The sequence below is a fragment of the Microplitis demolitor genome, chromosome 5 (assembly GCF_026212275.2).
Source record: "Microplitis demolitor isolate Queensland-Clemson2020A chromosome 5, iyMicDemo2.1a, whole genome shotgun sequence".
Lineage (NCBI taxonomy): Eukaryota > Metazoa > Arthropoda > Insecta > Hymenoptera > Braconidae > Microplitis > Microplitis demolitor.
The window spans coordinates 20633739-20657791 of NC_068549.1; the positions used below are offsets into that span (position 1 = coordinate 20633739).

General features: G+C 27.8%; 1 protein-coding gene across 3 annotated transcripts in view; it reads right to left on the reverse strand.

Annotated features, from left to right (window-relative positions):
* LOC103579546 (atrial natriuretic peptide receptor 1) overlaps positions 1-24053 on the reverse strand; it is a 100218-nt gene that overhangs the window by 17073 nt on the left and 59092 nt on the right. For all 3 annotated transcript variants that reach the window (XM_053739059.1, XM_053739058.1, XM_053739060.1), the window contains 2 exons: positions 14226-14302; positions 13031-13122 (listed from right to left, as the gene is read on the reverse strand). In XM_053739059.1, coding sequence (XP_053595034.1) covers positions 13031-13122; positions 14226-14302 — 169 coding nt within the window. The remainder of the gene's footprint in view (positions 1-13030; positions 13123-14225; positions 14303-24053) is intronic.

Here is a 24053-nt window from a genome sequence, read left to right on the forward strand (position 1 = left end):
AGGATTTTTTTATTATAACTCCTACATATATATATATATAGATATATATATTTATATATATATATATATATGTATATATATATATATATGTAAGAGTAGTTATGCATATAATATCACATATATATATATATATATATATATATATGTATGCATTTTCTTATTATTCGTCGAGAAAAAAGCCAGAGGCATAAAAATTCACTTGAGAATTGTTGCATTGAAAAATTCTAATGATAAATTACAATAATGTTAACTTCAACCTTCAGGCAATATATATATATATATATATATATATATATATATATATGCATATGCATGAGAAAAAAATCACGTAATATGGGTATATATAGATATAAAAATAATAACGACATATAACAATGTCTTGTAGATTTAAAATCTGGGAAATATATTTAAGAAAATTCAGGTTAAACAAACTTTTAAAGAAATATATTGACCTCTATGCTTGCTGGTAGTTGTTTGAATTTCCTCAAAGCAACTTCCCGTTAGTACAGAGGCAAAACCGCTAATATTTTCCATTTATGTATTATAAAAGTTTTATACTATTCTATAACAGCAATATATGTATAAATATATATGTGCGTGTGTGTATGAGTGTTTGTAAAATATATGTGGTTTTGTGTTTTGTATATATGCATGATATGTATTCAATAAGTATATTCATATTTTTTTTTTCCATTTCATATATGAGTACTTGTGGCAGAATTATAATATATTTATAGTTATTCTGGTTCCTGCGGTTACTGAGCCAGAATATTTGGAATAATGTAATTATGTTTTATGCATAAAAAGGTTGTTTGTATATTTTCATTTTAAATTTTATTGTGATTTTAAATTTACGGTGAAAAATTTATTAAAAAGCTCACACAATTAAATTTGACGATGATTAAAATTTAACGAGTTTCGTTATTTATTTTCTTGTAATTTAGAAAATCTCGAGTTAAGTGTGACTTTAATAGAACGCGTAATATTTTATAATTGTAATTTTTAATGAGTCGAAAAAATTATCAGATTGATCATACGTTTAAATTAAATCAGTGATAAGTATATTTATATACATAATTTATTAAAATATTCAGAAAAAAAAAAAAAACGCATTATCTGTTCAACTTCGAGTGTCTATTTGCTCGGCATTTTAAAATATCAAACATCAATCCAATCACTCTCTCGCGAATATAAAAATGAAAAACAAGCTTTTGCATATTTTTAATAAAACAAAAAAAAAACTTATTGACGGTTATAATGCTAAAAAAATATTTAGGTCAAGCTAAGATTTAAAATATATCGATAAACTGTCGCGGTGACAAAAAAAAAACGTTTTCAAATTCAATAAAAAGTTTAAGCTCGACAATTTTGTTTACTTTTATCAGCCGACCGAAAATAAAATGTACATAAAAATTAAATGAAAGAATAAAAATTGCTTAGAGAGTAATGCAATTTGGTCGTAATCCTTGAGCCAATCATATGACAGAAATGAGGTTAATCACTTCCGGAAAAGGGTTTAACTACGTTAGGAAATTGCTCGCCGGGTGATGGTGCAAAGTGATAGTAATTTCTTTCTCTCTTACATTATTAAACTTTCAATATATATATATATATATATATATATATATATATATATATATATATATATATGTGTGTGTGGGGATATAAATCGAACTGCATCATCCAATTCAATACTATATATATTTATATATATATATATATATATATATAAAACAGTACTAAAGTGAGCGTCTTCTCTTTATCACTCTCTTACTCTCTCAAGTTTTCTCAATAAACGTCAGATACATGCGAGATCATAAATATCTATTTGGATCAGCAAAGCTATTAGTTTCAGTCAGTCATATAGCACAATAATTTATAAATTAAACTTAAATTTACTGAATATATTCAATTAATTATTATCAAACTGATTTTTTTATATTTGTCATCTCCAAAATTTAAATTAGTCATGATAAAAATTTTTTTTTCATGAAAATTACCCGAAAAATTTTCTACTGTAAGGACATCTAGGAGACATGAAATTTTTATGATTCATATTTTTGAGTACAGTACTCTATATCACATTAAGCGACGTTTTCATCAATAATATGATCAAAATTTATATACTGGCTATTTATGTTCTGACAGTACAAAAATTTTAGGGTGAATTTCATTGAAAATTTTTTGCATGTCATGTCCATAATAGAACACTTATAAACTATTTTATTTTTGAAAAAAATTTAACAGAACAATTTGGTTGTGTTGTAAGTAGTTTTTCAAAAGTCGGAAATCTTCCAACTTTTTTGGGAAAAATTCAAAAAATTTGTATGAAGGTTCGATATTTGTTTAAGAATAATAATGATAGAAATTTTTGAAATTAATAAGATGTTTTGTGGAATCATAAAATTATTGGAATTAAATTTTTGAAGAAAAAAAAAGTGGTAACAAAAGTATATCATTCTTTGTTGCGGCAACGCGATTCGTGATTAAGAATTGGTTGATGTAAGCCTCGGGAATTCGACGAAGCGAAAATAGCTAAAGGCACTTTGCATTTTCTGGCAACAAAAGAACACATTGCGGCCATAGACTAGGTTGAGGTCCTTTGTTTAAATGCTAACGGGCAAACATTACATTGCACTAACAACTATATAGTCAATGCTTACTAATATTCATTAACTTTTACATTTTAATTTGTTTATATTTACAGTAACGGTAATTAACGCTCTAATTAATAATAGAAATTTCAATAAAGATTTTGACAAAATGAATGTCCTTTTCAAACGTCAAATGAAATCGATACTTTTGGTACAATATTATACTACACAATACAACAAATCCTCATTAACATTCATATTGATTACTAACCATTATAATATTTTATATAAAAAAAAAAAAAATACGAAATTTTGTAAATTTTGATTTTGCACTTGTGAAGTAAAATTCTAATAAATTATTTTGTCCCGCGAATCAATTATATATTAGATACTAATAATTAATATTAGCGAATAAAATCAAAAAGTTGGAAAATTCAAACCTGCACAACTCGCATATTCAAAAAGTGATCGATAGATAGCGCTCTTATTAGCAAGTAAAAAAAAATGGCGGCTAAATTTTTTCATGAATTGCCAGATTTAAGTTTCCATTAATTATAATTAAAACCAAAAATATTTGGACAGCGATTTTCAAAAAGATTCTTCTATTTACCAATTCTAGTGAATTAAAAAATAAAATAGATCAATCGGCTGTATATTTTTTAGGTTACAGTGTTTACCAACATCCGCATACACTGACAGACATCACAAATTTTCAATCATTATTTAAAAAAAAAGTGACTTGAAATTGTGTTCATTTTATTCATCAATAAACTATCTTTCAAATAATATGAATTTCACTCTATTTAAGAATATTTGAATGAGTGTAAATGTAATTTTTACGTGAGCGAATCAACCGGAACACATCTTATTGCTTTGTAATTGAGTTGTGCAAAATTACTAATTAAATATAAACTATTTTTGAAAGTGGTATGCATGTCACAAATGACATTACCAGAAGTTATTAACCGCAAAATACAATTAGGTTAGATATTTACACAGTTGAAGAGTAATTGTAGGCATATATGCGAGGCTGTATAATGTAAAGTGTATCATAGTGATACGAAATGCGAGAGAACGTCCTATCCCTAGACCCTCGACTCTGGATACCCTAGTTAACTGAGCACGACGAGGCACTATAAAGGATACATATCACTTGAGAAAGCCTGTATGTCAACCCATCCAATATAGCCTATTCCACCTATCCAACTATTTCATATTGCTACACATGTATTATCGTATATCATTAATGGAACCGCTGTTGACATTAAATATCGATCACGCTAATATTACCCGTTATTATTGTTTGTATATTTTTATGATATCATATCATATCATATCATATGCTATTGTTTATTGAAAAAAGTCTGTGGCTCAATATTATATATTAAATTGAATTTACTTATAGATTGAGGATTTTTATATACAATAAAGAACGAGTATTAAAGATGATGCTGGAGATAAAAAAAAGCAATCTTAAAAGTTATTGTGACTCCCTTGATGTGATCGGTGCCTTAGTGTGACTTATTTTCTACCCTTATTTTTGTATGTTGGATTTTTACTCTTCAGGAATTTTATTCTATTCAATTCTATTTTATGTTTTTTTTTTTTTTGCTCATGTGAATTATAGTAAAGCTTAAGAAATTCAGTGCACACTTCGAGGATTTAAAATACCCTGTGTTAAAAAAAGTTCATTCCAAAAAAGGATGTTGGATATTATGACAGTAAACTTCGAAAATTTAGATAATTACGATTTTCATACTGTCTATTATTTTTTTAGCCTGTTTTTGATACTTTAGATCAAAAACAGCTTGAAATTTTCAGAGAATGATCAACTAGTTCAAAAACGGGCATATTGGTCTAAATACAGTCTACACGGAAAGAAATTTATGGGAATGGTTCCCATAATTTTGTGAAATTTCGTCCTATACTAGTATAGGAATGACAACCATAAATTATGGGAGCAGTTCCTATAATTATGGGAATGATACTTATACCATTATGGGAATACTTCCTATAATATTATGGAAATCATTCCCATAATATATAGAAACACTTTCCATAATTTTCTTTCCATGTAGTTAGATTAAAACTAGGTGAAAATTTTCAACCCGGGAGGTTCAAAATTGTCTCAAATTTTGAAGTTTACTATTATGAAATTTTTTGGAAAATTTTTTGAACGAATTTTTATTTATCTGGGACTTTAACAGAAATTATATTATTGAAGTCATAGAATTATTAGAATTTAGTATTCCTGCTGTTAAAAGAATAAAAAAATGGCTACGGTAGAAATTAAAAAGTTCGGCCTTAATTTATTAATACTTAATAAATTACATAATTTCAATTAATACTTGAAGCAAAATCTCAAAATATCTCAACTATCAAATTAAACTAACCCATAGATTGTAAACTCGCTGTGAATGTTAACTCAGCAGAATTTGATTGGTGTCTGTGCCAGTGCATTCTGTTGGTATTGTGCGTTTCTCCATTATGTTCAATAGCACACATGTGAAGATAAATAGCCACGCACTGGCACACACAGACACAGACAACTGACAAGCTCTGTATACGACATTACTCACTCGAAATTCGATATATCGATTAATCACAAACAATACTTGTAGACTGAAAAGACTTTTGGTCCAGCGGCTGCGTACTTAATGACGTACCCATGAATAGACAGAAGACAGATAGAAGAGCCAACTACACTCTGACACCGGATCTGAAGGATTTTGCCCATACTATCAATACATTCACGTCAATTTGTTATTATGATTTATGCTGCCTAATTCTAATACCTTTAATACCTTCAGAGACCTATTTATTTCGTACCTGTGTCTCTTGTCTCATGTATCGTCTGTCCTGTGTCATGACCCTGTAGCGGCCTCGTGTTCAAATTTAACCTTCAGTAGGTCGCTTTAATATAATATTCCTGTTACTAATTCGACAAATTATCTAATTTCCATACGTCATGACAGATTTAATAGCTACGCATATGTGCATTCTAATTATATATATATATAACATATGTATTCAAATTTATCATAAGTCTATGTAGAATGTCAGTTAATTATCTAATGGAAATTCAAATTGTTAATGGCAATATTTGGATTGCGAATAAATTTATTACTCATATGTCTGTCATAATATTTTTATTCTAATTTTTGGTAATTTTAACTTCAGATAGTAAATTTATGCAGAAAAAAAGGACTTCTTTGCATGATAAATTTTTTATAATATGAATTAAAAACAAAAATTATCCTAGGACGAAAAAAATGGAATTGTTTGCGTAAGAAATTTTTTTCCGCTTCAAATTTTTTTTTTTTAACTCATAATGCAAAAAATTTTTCGGCTGAGTAAAAATATAATTTTGAGTTTTTTTTTTTTTTTTTAATAAACTTTTAATTGCAATAGTAAAAGTCTAAAACCGGGGGTAAAATGAGACACCATTTTTGAAAAAAAAAAAAAAAAAAAAAATTGTTTATCGTTAAAAAAATTCTAGCTGCGGTTTATAGAAAAAAAGAGGAGGTAAGTTGATCAGCTCGGATAGTAGGGCCAAGTTTTAATCATGTGTTCGTTGTCTGAATTGTTTTATTGAGAAATATAAGTTTACTCTAAGATAAAATGGGCCACGAGTATATAAAATTATTATTATTATTATTATTGTACAATCAGAGATTTGTTTTGTGTGGACAGAAATAATTCCATAACAATAGACGAATTGATTACTAATGGCTGTTTGTCTATTTAGTTGCTTAATTTAATTGAAGGTCAAGCTTTGAGGATTTGGCTGCCGTTATGTTGTCAAAGCAAATTTTAATAGTGACAGTAAATATTTGAGTTTAATATTAGAATATTTACTTTATTGTTTGTATTCTACGCCATTAAATAGTTCATTTATTGATTAATTATTGATACACGGAGAAAAAATAATAGTAACTGTTCCTAGTACGTTTATGAAATATCATCCCATACCGTTATGGTAATGATTACTTGGGATTATGGGATATAGACCCATACTTTCTGGAAAAGTTTCCATAAGTATGGGAACAATTCCTATCATTATGGTAACAGTTCCCATATCGCATGTGAAAGAATCATGGTAATGATTACCATACTCATAGGAATAGTTCCCATAAGCAAATAGGAACCAATCCTATAGCCACATTATAACGGTTCCTAAGCGTATATGGTAATGGTTACCATAATAATATGGTAACTATTCCCATAATATTATGGTAACCACTCTCATAATATTATAGTAACTATTCCCATAATATTATAGTAACTATTCCCATAATATTATGGTAATTGTTCCTATAATATTATGGTAACCATTACCATAATATTATAGTAACCATTACCATAGGTAGATAGTAACGATTACCATAATTCCATAGGAACTATTCCGACCCATATGGGAATTATACCCATAATTATAGGAATGATTACCATAATATATATGAGTGCCGTTCCTATAATCAACATTTCAAAAAAACCGGTTACCATGCAGTATGGGAACCATTCCCATAATATATTGTAACTGTTACCATAAATTTCTCTCCGTGTATCAATTCGTTTATCAAAAATTATAAAATTGCTTATTATCAAGGTTCGAACACACGACTCACGAGTTTGTATTCAAATATTTAACTATCGTTAAATTTGCTGTTGTGTGTTGAGGAAATTTTTATATTAAAAGTAATAGAAAAATATATTTTTCATTCTCGTGGGAAATTTTATTCAGAGTAAGAGAAATTTATATCATGGTTATGATAGTTTCGAGGCGGGAAAAATTGTTTTATGACGGCTTGTAAGTGTAAGTTGTAAAAGCATCCCTCAAGTAATATTTTTCAATCTTCACAATGCTCTTGCGAAATTAATGTTTTCTTTTAAATTGTGAAATATGTGATAAATATACAGAAAAAGGATTTTTTGGCGCGAAAAATTTTTATTCATCCCAAGAATTTTTTTCTTGTCCTCCGAAAATTTTTGTCTTCAATTCATATTGCAAAAAATTTCTTGCGCCAAAAATGGATGAATTTTCGTTATGATAAAATTATAAACAGGCGGGAACGGAGATAATTTTTGAATTTAAATTTGGATATATATTTTAAAAAATTATGATACTGATAAAAAACAAAATACTTTCATCTTTTGATATTTAAAGTTTTGAATATCCGGAAACTTTTAAAATCACATTCAAGTAAGATTAAGATATTCTTAATATGTCATATATATGTCATAAGTCATAAGGAGATAGTATCTGACGTGAAAAATATTTATAGTAGACAACATATTTATATTTATAGATAAAAATAAATCAAAAGATTAACGTCTGATCGTAATAGTTGTATTCTCAAAGTTATTTATGGATTGTTAAAAAAAAAATTCACGAGCGTTAAATAAAGTGTCAAGGAAATCTTAGAGAATTGACTTGACTTTCCTCGCTTTTCACCCCAACTTTACATAATATGAATACAGATAGTTATTTCTGTTGCGAAACTTGATAATAATAAAACTTTTGACGCTTGCCAAAGTACTTGAAAAATGTTTTCCTCAGATATACAACTGAATTTTATTTATTTTCACTGACGGTATGCAACGCAGTTATATAATACCGTATATATAATAATATAAATATGTAAAGAACAGTAGGTCAAAATGATACTACTTTGTAAATATTTATCTACAATCCGGGGTAAGTTGATCACCCCGAGTAATCCAATTTTGGAGTTTTGCCCACTTAAAATTTTATTCGTTACTAAAATTAAAACAGTCTAATAAAATATTTTTTGATAAAAATTTCGAGTCTGTAGTAAGTAATCCCATAACTCACCCCATATTTATATGAAAACTAAAGATGAATATTGACAGAAAAAATTTTTGTTAACAGTCTCATTTTTCCCACTCGACCCTATGTATAGATATAAATATAGATACGAAATTTAGTATGAGAAATGACGTCTGGGATTAATCTTAAATTATCTTAGAATCAAAAGAACTAGATACAAAATTTACCATGACCCAAATTCATGTTTGTGCGCAACTAAATGGAGTCACTGTCAATGCAGAGTATAAGCACGTGAAGATAATAAAAAAATAGAATTTAAAAATATTTATAAAGATACTTGATAAAAATATGTCGTGTAAGATGTCAATTTACCCCACCCCCCTATATAAGTATTATTCTATGAAAGTAATATGAGTTTTCATGTGAAAAACTCATCGAGTGGTCATTGTTTAAAGCGTAGATATATATATATATATATATGTATATATATATATATATATATATAAAATAAAATGAAGTACTTTATGTTGAAGTCATACTATTGACGTCAAAATTGATGTGAAGAATGCGGAAATTAACTTTTAAATTAAATATCATATATGTATATATATATATATATATATATATATATATATATATATATATATATATATATATGTGTGTATAAATATTGGATCCAGTAGAAAAGCGGTTGGTTAATTTCAACAAAAGGCTTTATATTTTATATTTGAAGAAATGATTTATTCACTTTGTTCGCTTTGAAAGACTAAAAAATTCTCTAAAAGAAACAAAAAAAATATTTTTATATGGAAATTTAACGCTGCATTTTACATGGAAATATTCCGCCTCATGTTTGTTTTTTCAGCCATTTTTTCTACCCTATATTTTCACTAGACCATTTGTGCTTTCACAGAGGCGTGTAATTCTTATAAAAACTTTTGTTATAACGACGCAGATAGTTAAGGTTAAATTAGTACGATTCATTCAGGATATTTTAAGACTTTTTCTGCAAAAGTTTTTTAATTACCTGAAGATTAAATTCGAGTAAATAAATAGTAGAATTGGAGAATTAAAAAAATTATATTGATTTTTTTTTAATAGCGGAGTGAATAAATAAATAGTACTGGTTAGTTTAAATAGCCGTTAACATAAATTGAATTTAATGCATAATTGAACTTTATTTTTTTTATCTTTCGTATTTTTTCCGCTTCAATTTTCAGCACCGCACGACACAATAACTTGATTGACTGATTCACTAGTATTTCACGTACCGTATCAACTATATATATATATATGCACATATATATGTATATGTATGTATGCGTCGATTGAAAGCTCCAACGACGATTAATTTATTGCCATGCTGCTCATCGATGCAGTCAATTAAAAAATACACTAGTTTAATTTCAAATTAAATTTGAAATTCATAATTCACAGCCAATAGTTTAATTAATTATTTATTCATTTACTGACATCAATTGTAAAATTTATACTCTGCAAATATAAGAGAGAGTTTGACAAAATACGACGCTAATTTTTTTTTTTTTTTTTATATTAAATTTTTCTCTTGAAAAAAATTTTTTCAAAATCTTAATTATGCCAAAACATATATATGTATATATTATGTCAAAGCATATATTTGTCCCTTATAAATGAAGAAAATTTTAATTTCGAATTTTTATTAAAAGAAAAAAATTAATTTTTATCTGGCGTCAAATTTTTTGTGAGATCAATTTGTGTTAGAAAAACATAATTTGGGGAAAAACGAAAAACACACAATAAATAAGAAGAAAAAAATTTTGGCTGTGGGTTGAAACAAAACAAATTAAATGTTTTTTTTTTTTACCGTCATTATCTAATGGGAATTTGATACGAAACACGAGAACATGAAAGAAAGACGTGAAAGTTTGTGAACTTTTATTTTCTAGCACTCCAGTATATCGAAAATAAAAAAAAACTAGCACGATTTTTCATCAGCTCGATGACTTCCCACTTATTAGATTTTTTAGTCTCCCTATTTTCTGTCTCTGTTTTTAAAGCTTTGTATTCCTCGACTTGATTTCTCCAACTCAACTTCCTTCCTTCTCAGGTCGTTCGTGTTTTCTTGAGCCAAGCTATCATCCAGGGCTTTTGCCCCTGCACTCGTTGACCCAGCAAGTACACGCGAAAAATCAATAAACCACTTTGAATCTCAACAACTAGGCGCCATTTTACACGACAAATTCTTATCAAGTATCCTTTATAAATATGTTTAATTTTATTTTATTTTTTAACTTCACATGTTTGTACTTTGCATCAACAGTTACTACGTTTATTTCTACACAAGTATGTTTTTGAGTCATGCCAAATTTAGTATCCCTTGGTTTTAAATTTAAAATTAATTACAGCCGTAATATCTCATACCAAATTTTGATATTTATATATAAAAGAGAGTGGAGCAAAATTAGACATCAATTTTGAACGAAAAATTTTTTTGTAAAGTATCTTCTCTCTAAAAAAAAGATGGGGTCAATCAATTACCCCTGTAGTACGACTACTTCGAAATTTTGGCGAAAAAAAAATTTTTTGTCTTCAATTCATAATGCGAAATATTTAATGCCCCAAAAAACGCTTTTTTTTTGTGAATTTTCAATTTAAATAAACGATAAATTTTTTTGGTCAAAATTTTCATATGGTCGTATTACTCATGGTCATGACCAACTCACCCCATACTTTTTCTAGCGACTATATATATATATAACACTTCCAATAAAAAAAAATTATTTTTTTACAAAAAAGTGGTGGCCCCACTTTTTCCTATACTTTTTTTTGACTTGTTCAAAATTACGCAGACCAAAAAAATCATAATTAAAAAAAAAAAAAAATGATAGTGTATTAAGTTAGTGGGTTTCAAATTAATGACAGCCGCGTTGAGAGTATCATCAAGAATTCTTTATACTCGGTGGGTTAATTTATGCGGAAGAATAAAAAGAAAAAAAAAATTTCTAGAATGAGACAAAGAGTAAGAAAACAACCGGAAGATACTCGTTTCCTCTGATGATGAGAAACAACAAAGACAGAGTGTGGAAAAAAAGATAAAGAAAAGTTTAGTTAGGAAACGGATGAGAGTTTGTATAATTTTCTAAAAAACAAATATTAAAGCTTGGTAAGAGCGGTCGTACTTTAGAGCGCAATTTACTAAATTTAACTCAGTGCCTTATTCAGCAGTCTGTTTAATCATTTCTACACTCATTTCAAACTAAGTCTCTGAGGATTTAACTCGACTTTCTAGATAAAACGTGTGATATCCTTCTATGCTCAGAGATGTTAAGAGGAATATAAATATTACGTAACATGGGCTCATAATTATTTCAAGCGCGAATGATATGCAAATTAACCTTTTGAGACCCGACTCCTGTTCTAATAAAAACCTACCACCGAATTTATCAAGACTAATTTTTATTTGAATTATCATATCGTTAACAAAAATAAACTCAATTTAATGCTCGAGTTCTCTAATTTTATCCTATCCAAAATTAATGAACAAAAAATTCATTTATTCTAAAACTGTAACTTTTTAAATTTTGACGATGAAATTAATTAATTTTTATTGGCATGAATTTTGAATACTGGAATTTAAATTTAAAATTTAAATTTTTTGATTTCATTTAGTCTTTTCTAAAAAAGTTTTCAGGAAAAAAAATCGTTTAAGAGAAATTAAAAATTTATTCACAGGAAGTTTAAAATGTAAGACAGTAGTGACCTTTTTGTACGCGGGAAAAATTTGATCGGTTTTAAATAAAATAAAAATTTAACGTCAATTAAATCGAAGTATGCCCGTACTATACTTAATTTAGACTATTTTCAATAGTTTCGTTTGCCTATAGATCAAAATCAAACTTTTTTTCAAAAATATTTTGCACTTTGTTTTTTATCCAGACCGAAATTAGACTTTTTCTGTCAACTTTTTTTTCGTGTTTTTGATCGTTTTTAGATCCGAAACAGTTTAAAAGTTTTTATAAAAATTTAAAGACAGATTAATTAGTCCAAATTTTTTCACCCGAGTAATTTTTTTCGATTCCGTTTCCAAAATTTTTATGTCGAAATTAATTTTCCGTAAAATTTTATACCCAAAAAAATTAATTGAACAAAATTTTTTGAAAACGGCACTTGGAAAAGTTAACAAGAGTCACAAATTTACAAAAATTTCAAATCGATTATCGATTCATTTCAATTTGAAAAGAATTTTTTCAAAAATGATCTTTTTCTCAAAATTTGAAGCTTAACACCGAGCACTTTTTTAAAGGAATTATTATTTCATATGAAAATGAATTATCGATAGTTGTAATGATTGGGTATAAGTTATTAAAAAAATAAAATCGATATTCCGTATCGATAATAGTTTGTAAAATATTTCGAGCATTTAATGCTATTCGCGAGTTTTCGAACTAATGCTCAAACAATATTAAAAGTTATGTATTGCATAATATAAGTTATGATATTGCAACCTCAATATGGTGAAATATGTATATATATTATATATATATCTGTATATATGTGAGAGGAATGGTTGTCAATTTTGTTATAAATTGTTGTGAATCATCCAACATATCGAGGCAACGCAACTTTACCCAACTAAACTCAAAACTGTAACACAGATACTCACTTGTTGATTTTACGAATAGTTTGCTTGAGTGCTGGAAAGTCTGGTCTATCTGCAGCATCCTGTGCCCAACATCGTCTCATTAATGTCGCGACCTGCACACAATTTAAATAAAACTTCTTAATTTAAAAATAAATATATTATGTGATGAAAAATTTTATTTATCCGTCTTGGTTTTAAATTTTAAATTAGAAATTGTTGAGCTCGAGGTCTATGGACGATTTGACCCGACAGAATCAATTCCTTTTTTTTTTTTGTTATCTCAGGAGAGCTGAAGTATAATAGAAGTGAGACAAGGGGGAGCTGTTTGAAATTATTACTTGCTTACATATGAATGGAAATTACTTTCCTTCGTTCACGAGTGTCTAAATAACGAACGAATTTTCAAAGTTATTATATTATAAAATTTCCCTGGGGAAGTCAAAGATTTTTAACACTTTAAATTTTTAAAAAAAAGTGATGAAGCTTAAGCTCAAAAATTTATCTAAGAATTACTTGATAGTATCATGAGGGTAGTATGGGATTATGGTGAACGTTGCTGACAATGTAGAAATTTTTTATGCACATTCCCTGATGGTCATACTTGCTCTTCAAAATTTTGCGTTTCTGTGCTTGTGGTCAGTTAATCAAATTTATGCTGTCCAAATTTTGACTGTGATATGAGGACTGAACCACATATTGACGTCAATTTTCAACCGCAATTGTAATGCGTTAACACGAAAATTTGGATTCAAGTTACGAGAAAAAATTTGAAGAACAAAATTTTACTGGCAAATTGACTACAAATTAACGTCAACTATTTGCAAATTGACATCTACTTTCGGCTGTATATTTCCGTCAACTTGCAATCAAAACTATCGGGGCATTTTTTGATTTTTCTATATAAATATATATATATATATATTAAAATCTGGTGAGATAAAGTCCAAATATATGAACACACCTGATCAAATCTTGATATATATGAGGAAATATGAACAACTAGTCAGAAAAAAACAAATTTTTTTGTGTAGAATCTGACCAGATTTGGCTCTATATTCTCAGAAGTAATTTTTCCGAGTAATTTTAAAATCTGTTAATATTTTTCAACCGGAAGTCAACAACAAAAGTTTTTTCATCAAGAGTATTAAGTCGAAAGAATTTAAAAGTAAGTAATATAATAAAAAGTTAAATTAAACAATTTTCAATTTAAACTTACTTCTTCCTCAACAGCAGCCTCATCGATTAGTGGTCTTAAAGGAGATCCCCCACCTCTTCTTACGCCTTCAACTATTTCTGTAACAAAAAAAAAAATAATAAATAATAATAGTCTTCAAATCCATCGAAGTCAATATTTCAGGAAATTAAGAAAAATTAATTACACCTTTTCAGAATATTTTTATCAAACTTTTTTTTTTTTTTTTTAAATAAAGCAATATATAGAAAAATATTTAATATCATCTGAATAAATTAAGAAATCGATATTTATAAATATATATGACCTGTAAAAAATAATTCTCATCAAAAATAATTGTAATCATTAATCATTTTTGACATTAAAAAGTAAAAGGTGTTTTATAAATCACATATATATATATATATATATATATATATATATATATATATATATATATATATATATATATATATATATGTGAACATATAAGGCTAGTTAGTGGTTATTATTAATATCCACGTGACTATCAGAATGTAATACAAGCCAAATATATATATGTATGTATATATGTTTATGTATATGTATATACGAATGTAGTAGTAAGTAAAGCACGAAACCAGAGGGATAGGAACGTGATATCGATTCCAAGCCGAGGTATTGTAGAGAAATGGTACGAGAATTACCACCTCGTATTACTTTACGTCAATTCCCGTCGCCCAGCCAGCATTTCACAGATTCAACTGACGTTAAAGCATCCGATTCATCCTCTCAAACCATACCACTTAAAACTCTCCCAGACATCTCAATAGTCAATACACTAATGTACAATTTTTTCATACTGCATTAGATGACTGATACTTTTTTTTTCACTATCACGATACTGATTATAAGTTTTTTTTTTTTTTCTACGATCTATATACATAAATAACGATGAAATATTTATGTTTTTTTTTACCGTTCACAATCGTGGTGAAAAAAAAATTGATCTAACTACTGACCCTTCGTTATCTGACTATTGAATTTTTACTACTGATGGCGGGCTTTTTGAATTTATATTAGTTGTAAATTTAAATATTTATATTTGTGACAAAAATTAATATAAAATATAAAAAAATATTGAGTTGTTATAAGTTATTTTTATGAAACATGAGAAATCTTGATGACATAAAAAAAATTGACAGTTTGACGTTAAAGTGAAATATAAAAGAATTTTATTTAGCAAAAAAAAAAAAAAAAATAAATGAATAAAATTTATAGGCAAATAAATAATCCCGGCATCGCGACTTTTATTGCGACCTTATCAAAGTTAAAAAAAAAAATTGTTTTTCTTATCCCCTTTGTTTGGAAGTAACGAAGTAACTATAACAGAATACAAAATTAGATATAAACTCGGGAGTTTACAGGAGAAGTGACACAGAGAGTAGTTTATTGTCGCAGACATTTTACTAGCCTCAGCCTTAGCTAGTTGTATATAGGCCGTGTAGTCCGCTGGGTTTGTACATCTCACGTCTGACTATGCAAGATTGTTCTCCTAGATAGAGTTGCATCAGTGAGTAAGTAGACACGTAGAGGATGTAGTCAGACGTGAAATGAATCAACTTGCTCTTATTTTTTTTGTTTTTTCTTGTACTCTCAGAAGAGAGACAAAACGATACACGACGGAATACTATAATGTCATTTTTTTTGTCAATTTACATCATAAAAAAATCCTTGATCATTTTTTTATATTTTTTTCAAAAATTAAAAATTTTCGAAAAAACGGAAGTTATAATTTCGGTGCGATTTTCGAAAATAGAGTTTTCATCAGATGACGACGTTTTCAGATCCTAGAATACTATTCTGACTATTTTTAGATGGATGTCTAAGAAATTGTATAGAAATTCATGATCTTAAAGTTGGCAGGCAATTAAAAATTTTCGGATTTTTTTTGTCAATGAATAAATTACAAAAAAAAAAATCTAAAAATATGCACATGTGGGAAATCAAATAAACTATAAATGCAATTTTTTAAAATATTTTTTTTTTTTATTATTTATCATTTTAAATAAATTTCAAAAATTAGATGTCGGCTAAATTGAGTTTCATTAGAAATTCTACAGATAATCTAGACTCAGCTCCCTGAGTTTAAAAACAGTGGGAAGTTTTGCTCTCTAAACATGAATTAGTGATAATAAGTGAATATTCGGAGATTCCAAGAGTAAACCGAACCACTAATTTCAAAAAGTGGTTCGATTGGCACTCAGAGTTAGTGAATATTCACTTTTTCACTTATTCATGTTTAGAGAGTAGGGTTTTCCTGCAGTTACCGTTTTTCAGATTTATTTTTCTATATTTTTCAGAATCCCGGTTTTACTTCAGGTACTTCCGATTAAAAATAAATTTTAAAATCGCAGTAGATAAAAAAAAAATCTGAAGAATGGTTGATCCTGTCAGCCAACCCCAAGACTTCCCGCTGTTTTCGAGCTCAGACTGCTGCAAGCTGTGTGCAAATCAGTTGATTTGTTCCAGAAAATCGTCGACAAAAATAGTTTACACACACACACCCACCCACAACTGAACGTCGATCAGAAAATGGTCAGAATCACTTCCTAGGTCCTCAAAACCTCGAAATATAATAAAAATTCGATTTTCAAAAATCGGACCGAAACCCATAACTTCTATTTTTTAAAAAATTTTCAATTTCCATAGCGGGAAATTTAAAAAAGTAAAACTTGTACTTTTTTTTTTAAATTATTGAGTCGTTCCGTCATGTCTCAGTCTCGTTAATATTTTGTTTTTTACATTCGTGTGGACTATACATTATCGTGACCTCGGTACTTGCAACTTGCCACTGACCGCTATCTAAATTCGTATATATTTTACCAAATCAACTGGGCTTGTCTTGGTCACGCTATGTCGTATCATCATAATAGACTCAACACGATAGTTATATCACTGATGATACTCTTATTATTATTATTATTTATGTATATAAGGATATAAAGACTTTTTATAGGGTGAGGAATAAATTTCAGTTGGCTACATGCTGTCTGTGAGTATTTTATCTAGACCTTACTAGTAAATTTAATAGAATAGTAATGGCTGGTTATGCGTATGTTTGAATTTTTAATACTAATTTATTTCATGGTAATCGAGTACTTAGTATAATTGAGGTCAAGTTCAAGGACAAATTTGTTTTTGTTTATTTTGAGGCGGAGATTTTGGCGTAGGAAATGAATGGGCGTGAGATAAATGTAGCAATCATTCACTGGAGATAAAGGAAATTTATTGACGGTTTTGTAAATTGACATTGACTATATTTATATTTTGTGATTATCATGAAGGTTTTTTTTTATTTTATTTAGTCGCAATTGGCGGCATAAACGTGATTTGATTACCGAAATTTGTTCAATTACTGACAATATAAATTGATTAATAATTATCATATTTTATTACTTATTGTCATGATAAAAAATATTATCCTCACAAAATATAATTTTTTTGGTTACATGGTAAAAAAAATCAGTGGAAAAATTAACTGACACCGGTGTAATGGTGTTATCTAATTGGTGTTAAAAGGATGTAGAAGGAGTGAATTAACTCCGGAGTATGAGGGTTTGAGTACAAGTAAAATTATTTTTTTTTAACACCGTGAAAAATTTTAACACCGGGATAATGTGGACTTACACCGATTTTTTTTAGTGATATATAGGGACAAGATTTTTGCCTTAACTTCGAAATGAATGGTTCAAATGTTTAATATTATGGCGAAAATATTGGTGCTATGAAAAAACTTTTTAAACAAAAGTTGTAGAAAATTTATTTTTATAAAAAAAATGTCTCTTATGATTTTTTTATACGACCAATATTTTCGCTGTAATTCCAAAATTTAGATTCATAATGAATTATTCAAATTTTTATTAATTGTGAAAATCTTAATTTTGAAATTACGGTGAAAATATTGGTCTTGTGAAAAAACTTTTTAAACAAAAGTTGTAGGAAATTTATTTTCATAAAAAAAATGTCTCTTATGATTTTTTTATACGAACAATATTTTCACCGTAATTCAAAAATTTAGATTCCTATTGAATTATTCAAATTTTTATTAATTATGAAAATCTTAATTTTGAAATTACGGTGAAAATATTGGTTGTATAAAAAAATCATAAGAAACATTTTTTCTAGAAAATAAGATTTCCTATAACTTTTATTTAAAAAATTTTTTTATACGGCCAATATTTCCAATGTAATTTCAAAATTTGACACCAATAATTTTTAATTGTCACTTTTAAATAAAAGCAAAAATCCTGGTCCTAGTGACATATATAAAAAAAATAAAGATACTTAAACAGCTTTGGCGATTCGAACAATTACGAATGACAAATGAGTGGCTCGGCATTCAGTAGAGTGATGACAAGAGGAGAGAGATAAAAAAAGTATAAATTTTTAATAAGTTAGCAACCTGGGAGGAAGCTCAACGTACTGTGCCTGTAGATATCCTCAAGATAAGCGCTGCAAGAGTCGCAATTGAGTGTGCAATGAGGCCTTCGTACCTCGAGCAAAGGACTAACGGCTCTTCTGGGACTCGCGCCTCCTTCGGGACTGGCCCCTTGCAAAGATGGAAGTGCCAGTGAGCTTGTACTTGACGCGTTGCTTCTTTCCGACGCCATTCTTATTATTTTATATCACTTTTTATATTTTATATTTTTATTTGCTTCCACTTTTTCCCTCGGATTTTATTGAAAAGTTTATTGCTGAGCTTTATTTATTTTTTTAAGCCTCAACATTATTTTTATTTTCCTTCTCTATAAAAATTTTTTATTTCTTAAAAACACTTGAGTTTATTTAAATTAAATAATTAATTTCAAATTCTCTCAATTGATGAAAAAAAAAAAAGTGTCTTTAAAAAATTGGGATGATTTTTAAAAAATTTACGGGATGAATGGGACTGGTATTTGAAAAAAAGGTAAATCCTCTCAATCTGTCGTCGCTAAGTGACAACACGAGCTTTTCATCTTACTTTTATTTTATCACAATATCTAATCTTTACTCCACGCCTACAAACATTTCACCATAAGAACTCCGGATGAGACTATACCCCAATGCTTAAGCCTCCGGTTGTCTTAACTTGCCGCCCGATTTAAGCCTCTCTGCATATATTTCTACTGTCACCCTCACTACGTAAATTTTCACGCTCACTCACTTTCTGATCCACCCACTCTTCTTCGCACCCTCGCACTACCCACCACCTCTGGCTAAGCTCGATCTACCTATAATACCTCTGCGAATCGTAATTCGAGATATTTCACTCCCTCAGGATATTGCGCAATTATACACGTCCACTGGTCATTAACGATGACTTTTATTTCTACTAATGATTCAACTGCTTTTTTTTATTTTTTTTTTTTATTACTTTTGTAAATTCTATTTATTTTAATCTGACCTATTATATATATTTATAAGTAGGGGTAAGTTGAGGCACCATTTTATAAACAAACAAAATTGACTTTCATTTAAAAATAATTAAGTACGATTTGTAAAAATGGATGGGGCAAGTTGGACAGTTTAAATATGGATCTAGTTTGAAATTTTTTTTAGGAAAAGAAATTTTTTTTTTTCTTCAAATTCTTGTTGTCGTAATTATTTTAGTAAGCTAGCAAATTAGGCAGTGCGTCTAGACTGACCAACTTGTCCCATTTATTTATAATAATTGATAATTTTCAAATAAAAAATATTTTTTGTTTTTAATAAATGGTCCCATTTTGCCTCTAGTTTCATTCCCCATAATTTATAAGAAAAAAATTTTCATTTTACAGGAAAAAAAATTCAAAATAATTAATAGAAAATTGTGATTGTTTTTTTCTGAGCATAAAAAAAAAAAAAAACTAAATTGGGGGATGAATTTCAAAAGATAAAAATAATATGGGGGTAACTGGGTATAAAAGAATGGGAAAAAAGTTGCAAGCACTAAGAGTAATGATATATATATATATATATAAAGTCATCAGGAAGTATGAGTGGGAAGAAGTTGAAAGATTGTACTCAGGATTCTCGACAATCGTTTTGCTACTACGGATCTATTATCGTGGGCCATTGAACTCGACTGAGCTTAGAAAGATGTATTGGATTGTATATTAAAAATATATATAAATATATAAAGATGAAGCCGAAAAAAAGAATGTTTAAATTAACGCTTTATCGAGTTTGCGATATCTCATTTTAAATAACATAAAAAAAGGTATACCTTTTAAATTTTATTTGATATTTTTATTCAGTTTTTTATCAAAGGAGTTTATTTTGATTGTAAAAAAAATTATTACTATAGTTTTTTTTTTATTTAATGAGCACTCTTAATAAATTATTCGACACATTAAATCTAATTTTTTTTTAAAAGTCAGAAAAAATTAGTAGTAATTTTGAAAAACTGAAAAAAATAAATTGTATCTAGAATTATATAAAAATAAAAATTTATTTTTGTTTCTATGCAAAGTTCACTTCAGAATTGTATCACACAGAAACAAGTCTAGTTGAAACAACAACTAGACTCTTGAAATTTCCTCGAATAGATAAATTGTAACTCAAAAAAAAAAAAAAAAAAAAAAAAATGTATGGATATTATTTATCTCACATTTTTTACTTTATATCTATCCATTTTATCTATTTATTTTCCGGATATTGCGTCGAGGATACGTAAAAACGAAGCAATAAAACGCCTGAGTAAATTTGAAGAGTTGATGTATGTTTTCGGTTAAAATTATAATATAAAAATAAAAAAGTTTAAATATGAAATTTTCGAATGAAAAACTCTCATAAAACTTTGACATATGCTATTAATATTTTTTTTATAGCATTCTCATGTATCGTAATAAAAAATAAAAAAGTTATTCTGTGGGAAAAAAACCATCCGTCAATTCCTAATAATTTTTTTCTGTCGATGAAAAGGGTGAAAAAAATGGAAGAAATGAGAGAATTTAAAATTTTAAAAATTCTTGTTTTAATTTTTTTTTACCAATCATTAATTTAAAAAGAAAAAAAATAAATTAATATAAACATATTACTGTCACTATTCACGTGTTTGCTTAATCAACGGCAATGAGATAGGCACAAACGAGCACGACCGCGTTTAAACACTGACTGAGATTTTCATCCCTTTGGGGATCGACAACCCCGGAAAATTCACCCCCTGACATATATATTCGTTTGTGTACCTGACAAAGCGACACCAGTCGGTAAAAAGAATTTAAGCTTTCATAAAAAAGCTCAGGCTGGCTAGAGAGATTTCTCTCGGTTGATAAAGAAGACAGAGCTTTTTTATGCAGTCCATAAGTAGGTTTTCTATTTTGTCGACACAGATTTCACAATTACCGAATAAAGGTAACAGAAGAAATTTTCTAGTGGTTTCCCTGATAACAAGACTCTGGTTTGAAAATTGATGTCAATTAATTGTGATCAAGTTAACGTCAACTTTAGTCTTTCTAACTGTTGACAACAAATTGCTGTCAACTTTCCAAGATAACGGGGACAATCTACTGCCGTAACCTGTCACCAACTTTCTGAGAAAATTTAAGGCAACTATGTGCAGTCAAGTTGACAACAAATTGTAGCAATAAGTTGTCATTTTCTTGCCGTCAGCTGAGCTGTAGGGTTACAGTAAATTACTATCGGATGGTAAGAATTTACTACGAGTCGATAACAAAAATTTTGTCAAAATTTGAAGATTAAGAAATTTTTTTAAAAATTTTATATTTTAATATCATGAATCACAGCTGCCTCTGGCATTTCGGCAAAGTACAGTGAACTTTCTTGAAATAAATTAAATTTTGTAATTAATTCATTGATCCAATTGTAACTTATTTGAATTTTATCATATTTATATACTTGATATTTGTATATTAGTTTGATTTATGTTATGAACGAATACAAATACTCAATATAAATAATGCCATGTGATAGTAATTGCATAAGTAAATACTACGATCGAAATTAAAGAGTAAAGTGAATGATTAAGTTGAAAAATTTGGTCTTCATGAGTGATTTTGACAATACAGCTGCCAAAAATTACCATTTAAAAAAAACGTATTGAATAATATTGACAATATATTAATGATATATTTATTTAATTAATATAAGTTTTCATATCTTAATTAGTTATACATATAATTATCTTGATTATATACATAGCAAATAGAGATATCATGAAAATTGCTTTTAAAATAATTTATTTCACAGCAGAATGAATTTAAAAATCACCGATGAAAATTCCGATTTCAAAAAAAAAAAAAAAAAAAAAATTCAAAAAACTCGAAATAATTTTCTGAAGATTACAAACCTTATTTTCTTCATAAAAAAAAAAATTGATTTGAATTTATTCGAAAAAAAGAAATCTTTGCTGAAATTAGATTGAGGGCATGAGATTAAAGCTTAAGACATTAATTTTCTTAAAAAAAAATGTATATATATTTAAAAGAGTTATGGCGTCACGTTCCGTCAATCTATTACTCGAGAAATAAGGAATGCATGAGCAATTATATTTAATAATTTATGAGTATGAAAACTTAAATTATTAAACTGAAATAATGGGGAATAAATAATTTTTCAAAATTACAATACGTCTGGTTTTACTATTTAAATAAAAAATTTATCAATCAGCAGCTCTCGGTAAATCTTAATATAAGACGTTTAAGTTTTCTCTTAGCAAGACCTTGTAATGTCAATAAACAGCCCCTAAGCCTAAGCCCTCTAAGCCAATAAGGAGGAACCACTCAAGGGACCTGGGATGACAAAACCGAGGAAATGTGGCACGAATACTTGACTGTTGCAACATGCATTTGTCATTCCCTACACATACATATACATATATCTATATATATCCATATCCCTTAGAATACAGAGTAATCTACAGACCTACATTAACTGATTGTATTTAAATTTAAATGCAACTCGAATTTGAATTTCGAAATCTTATCGAAATTATTTTTTTTTCCATCACTTTCTCATTACTACCGATCGTAAAATACATTACACACAAATTATATATATATATATATGTATATATTATCATTTTAAGTGAATCTATTTTAAATTACACTAAAATTTCAATTCTAATGTACGACAATGTCTAGAAATTTGAAACATGAAAGATAAGAATTATTCGATTATTATCTGATCGATAGTACATACGTACATCTACTAACTAATAGTATAATTTATCTTTTATGTGGTCATATATTTTTAGTAAAAAGTTATTAGTCATATATTTATTTTTTTCTGTTTAAAAAGTTATTAACTGATAAATTTCCATATCGGATGTTTGAATTTCGAACTTGTACTTTTAAAATTTTTTATATATTAGAAATAAAAATTCAAGTTGGTCATATTTATGATATTTTTCATTTGTAGATCATATATTTCAGGTCTGGCAGTTTTAATAAGTTTATTGTTAAGAAAAAAAAAATAATTCGGATATTTTTTTTCCGTCAGGAAGCATTTTTTTCCTGTGTTATATTCTATTGTGAAAGCAGAACAAAAATATGTATAGAAAAATATATTTTTCGTAAATAAAAATAATTTTTTTTTAAATACTTTCAGCAAACAAAAAAAAAAAAAGTATATGATGAGTAAAATTTAGACAAAAACTATTCAATGTTATGTTTATTGTACGACTATATATTTCGCTAAAAAAAAAAAAGATAAAATTTTTTATATTAGTGTCTTGCAGTGAAATATACAGGCCATGAAAAACATTGAAAGGACGACTCGAAATACCATTGAGTTGTAAAAAAGCCCTGTGCTGACGTAGGACTAAATTTCTTACAGAAAACGATAACTTGATCACGTAAGATGAGTTTGCAAGCCTCTAAAACACTAAAAATATGCAGGAAATAACAGAAT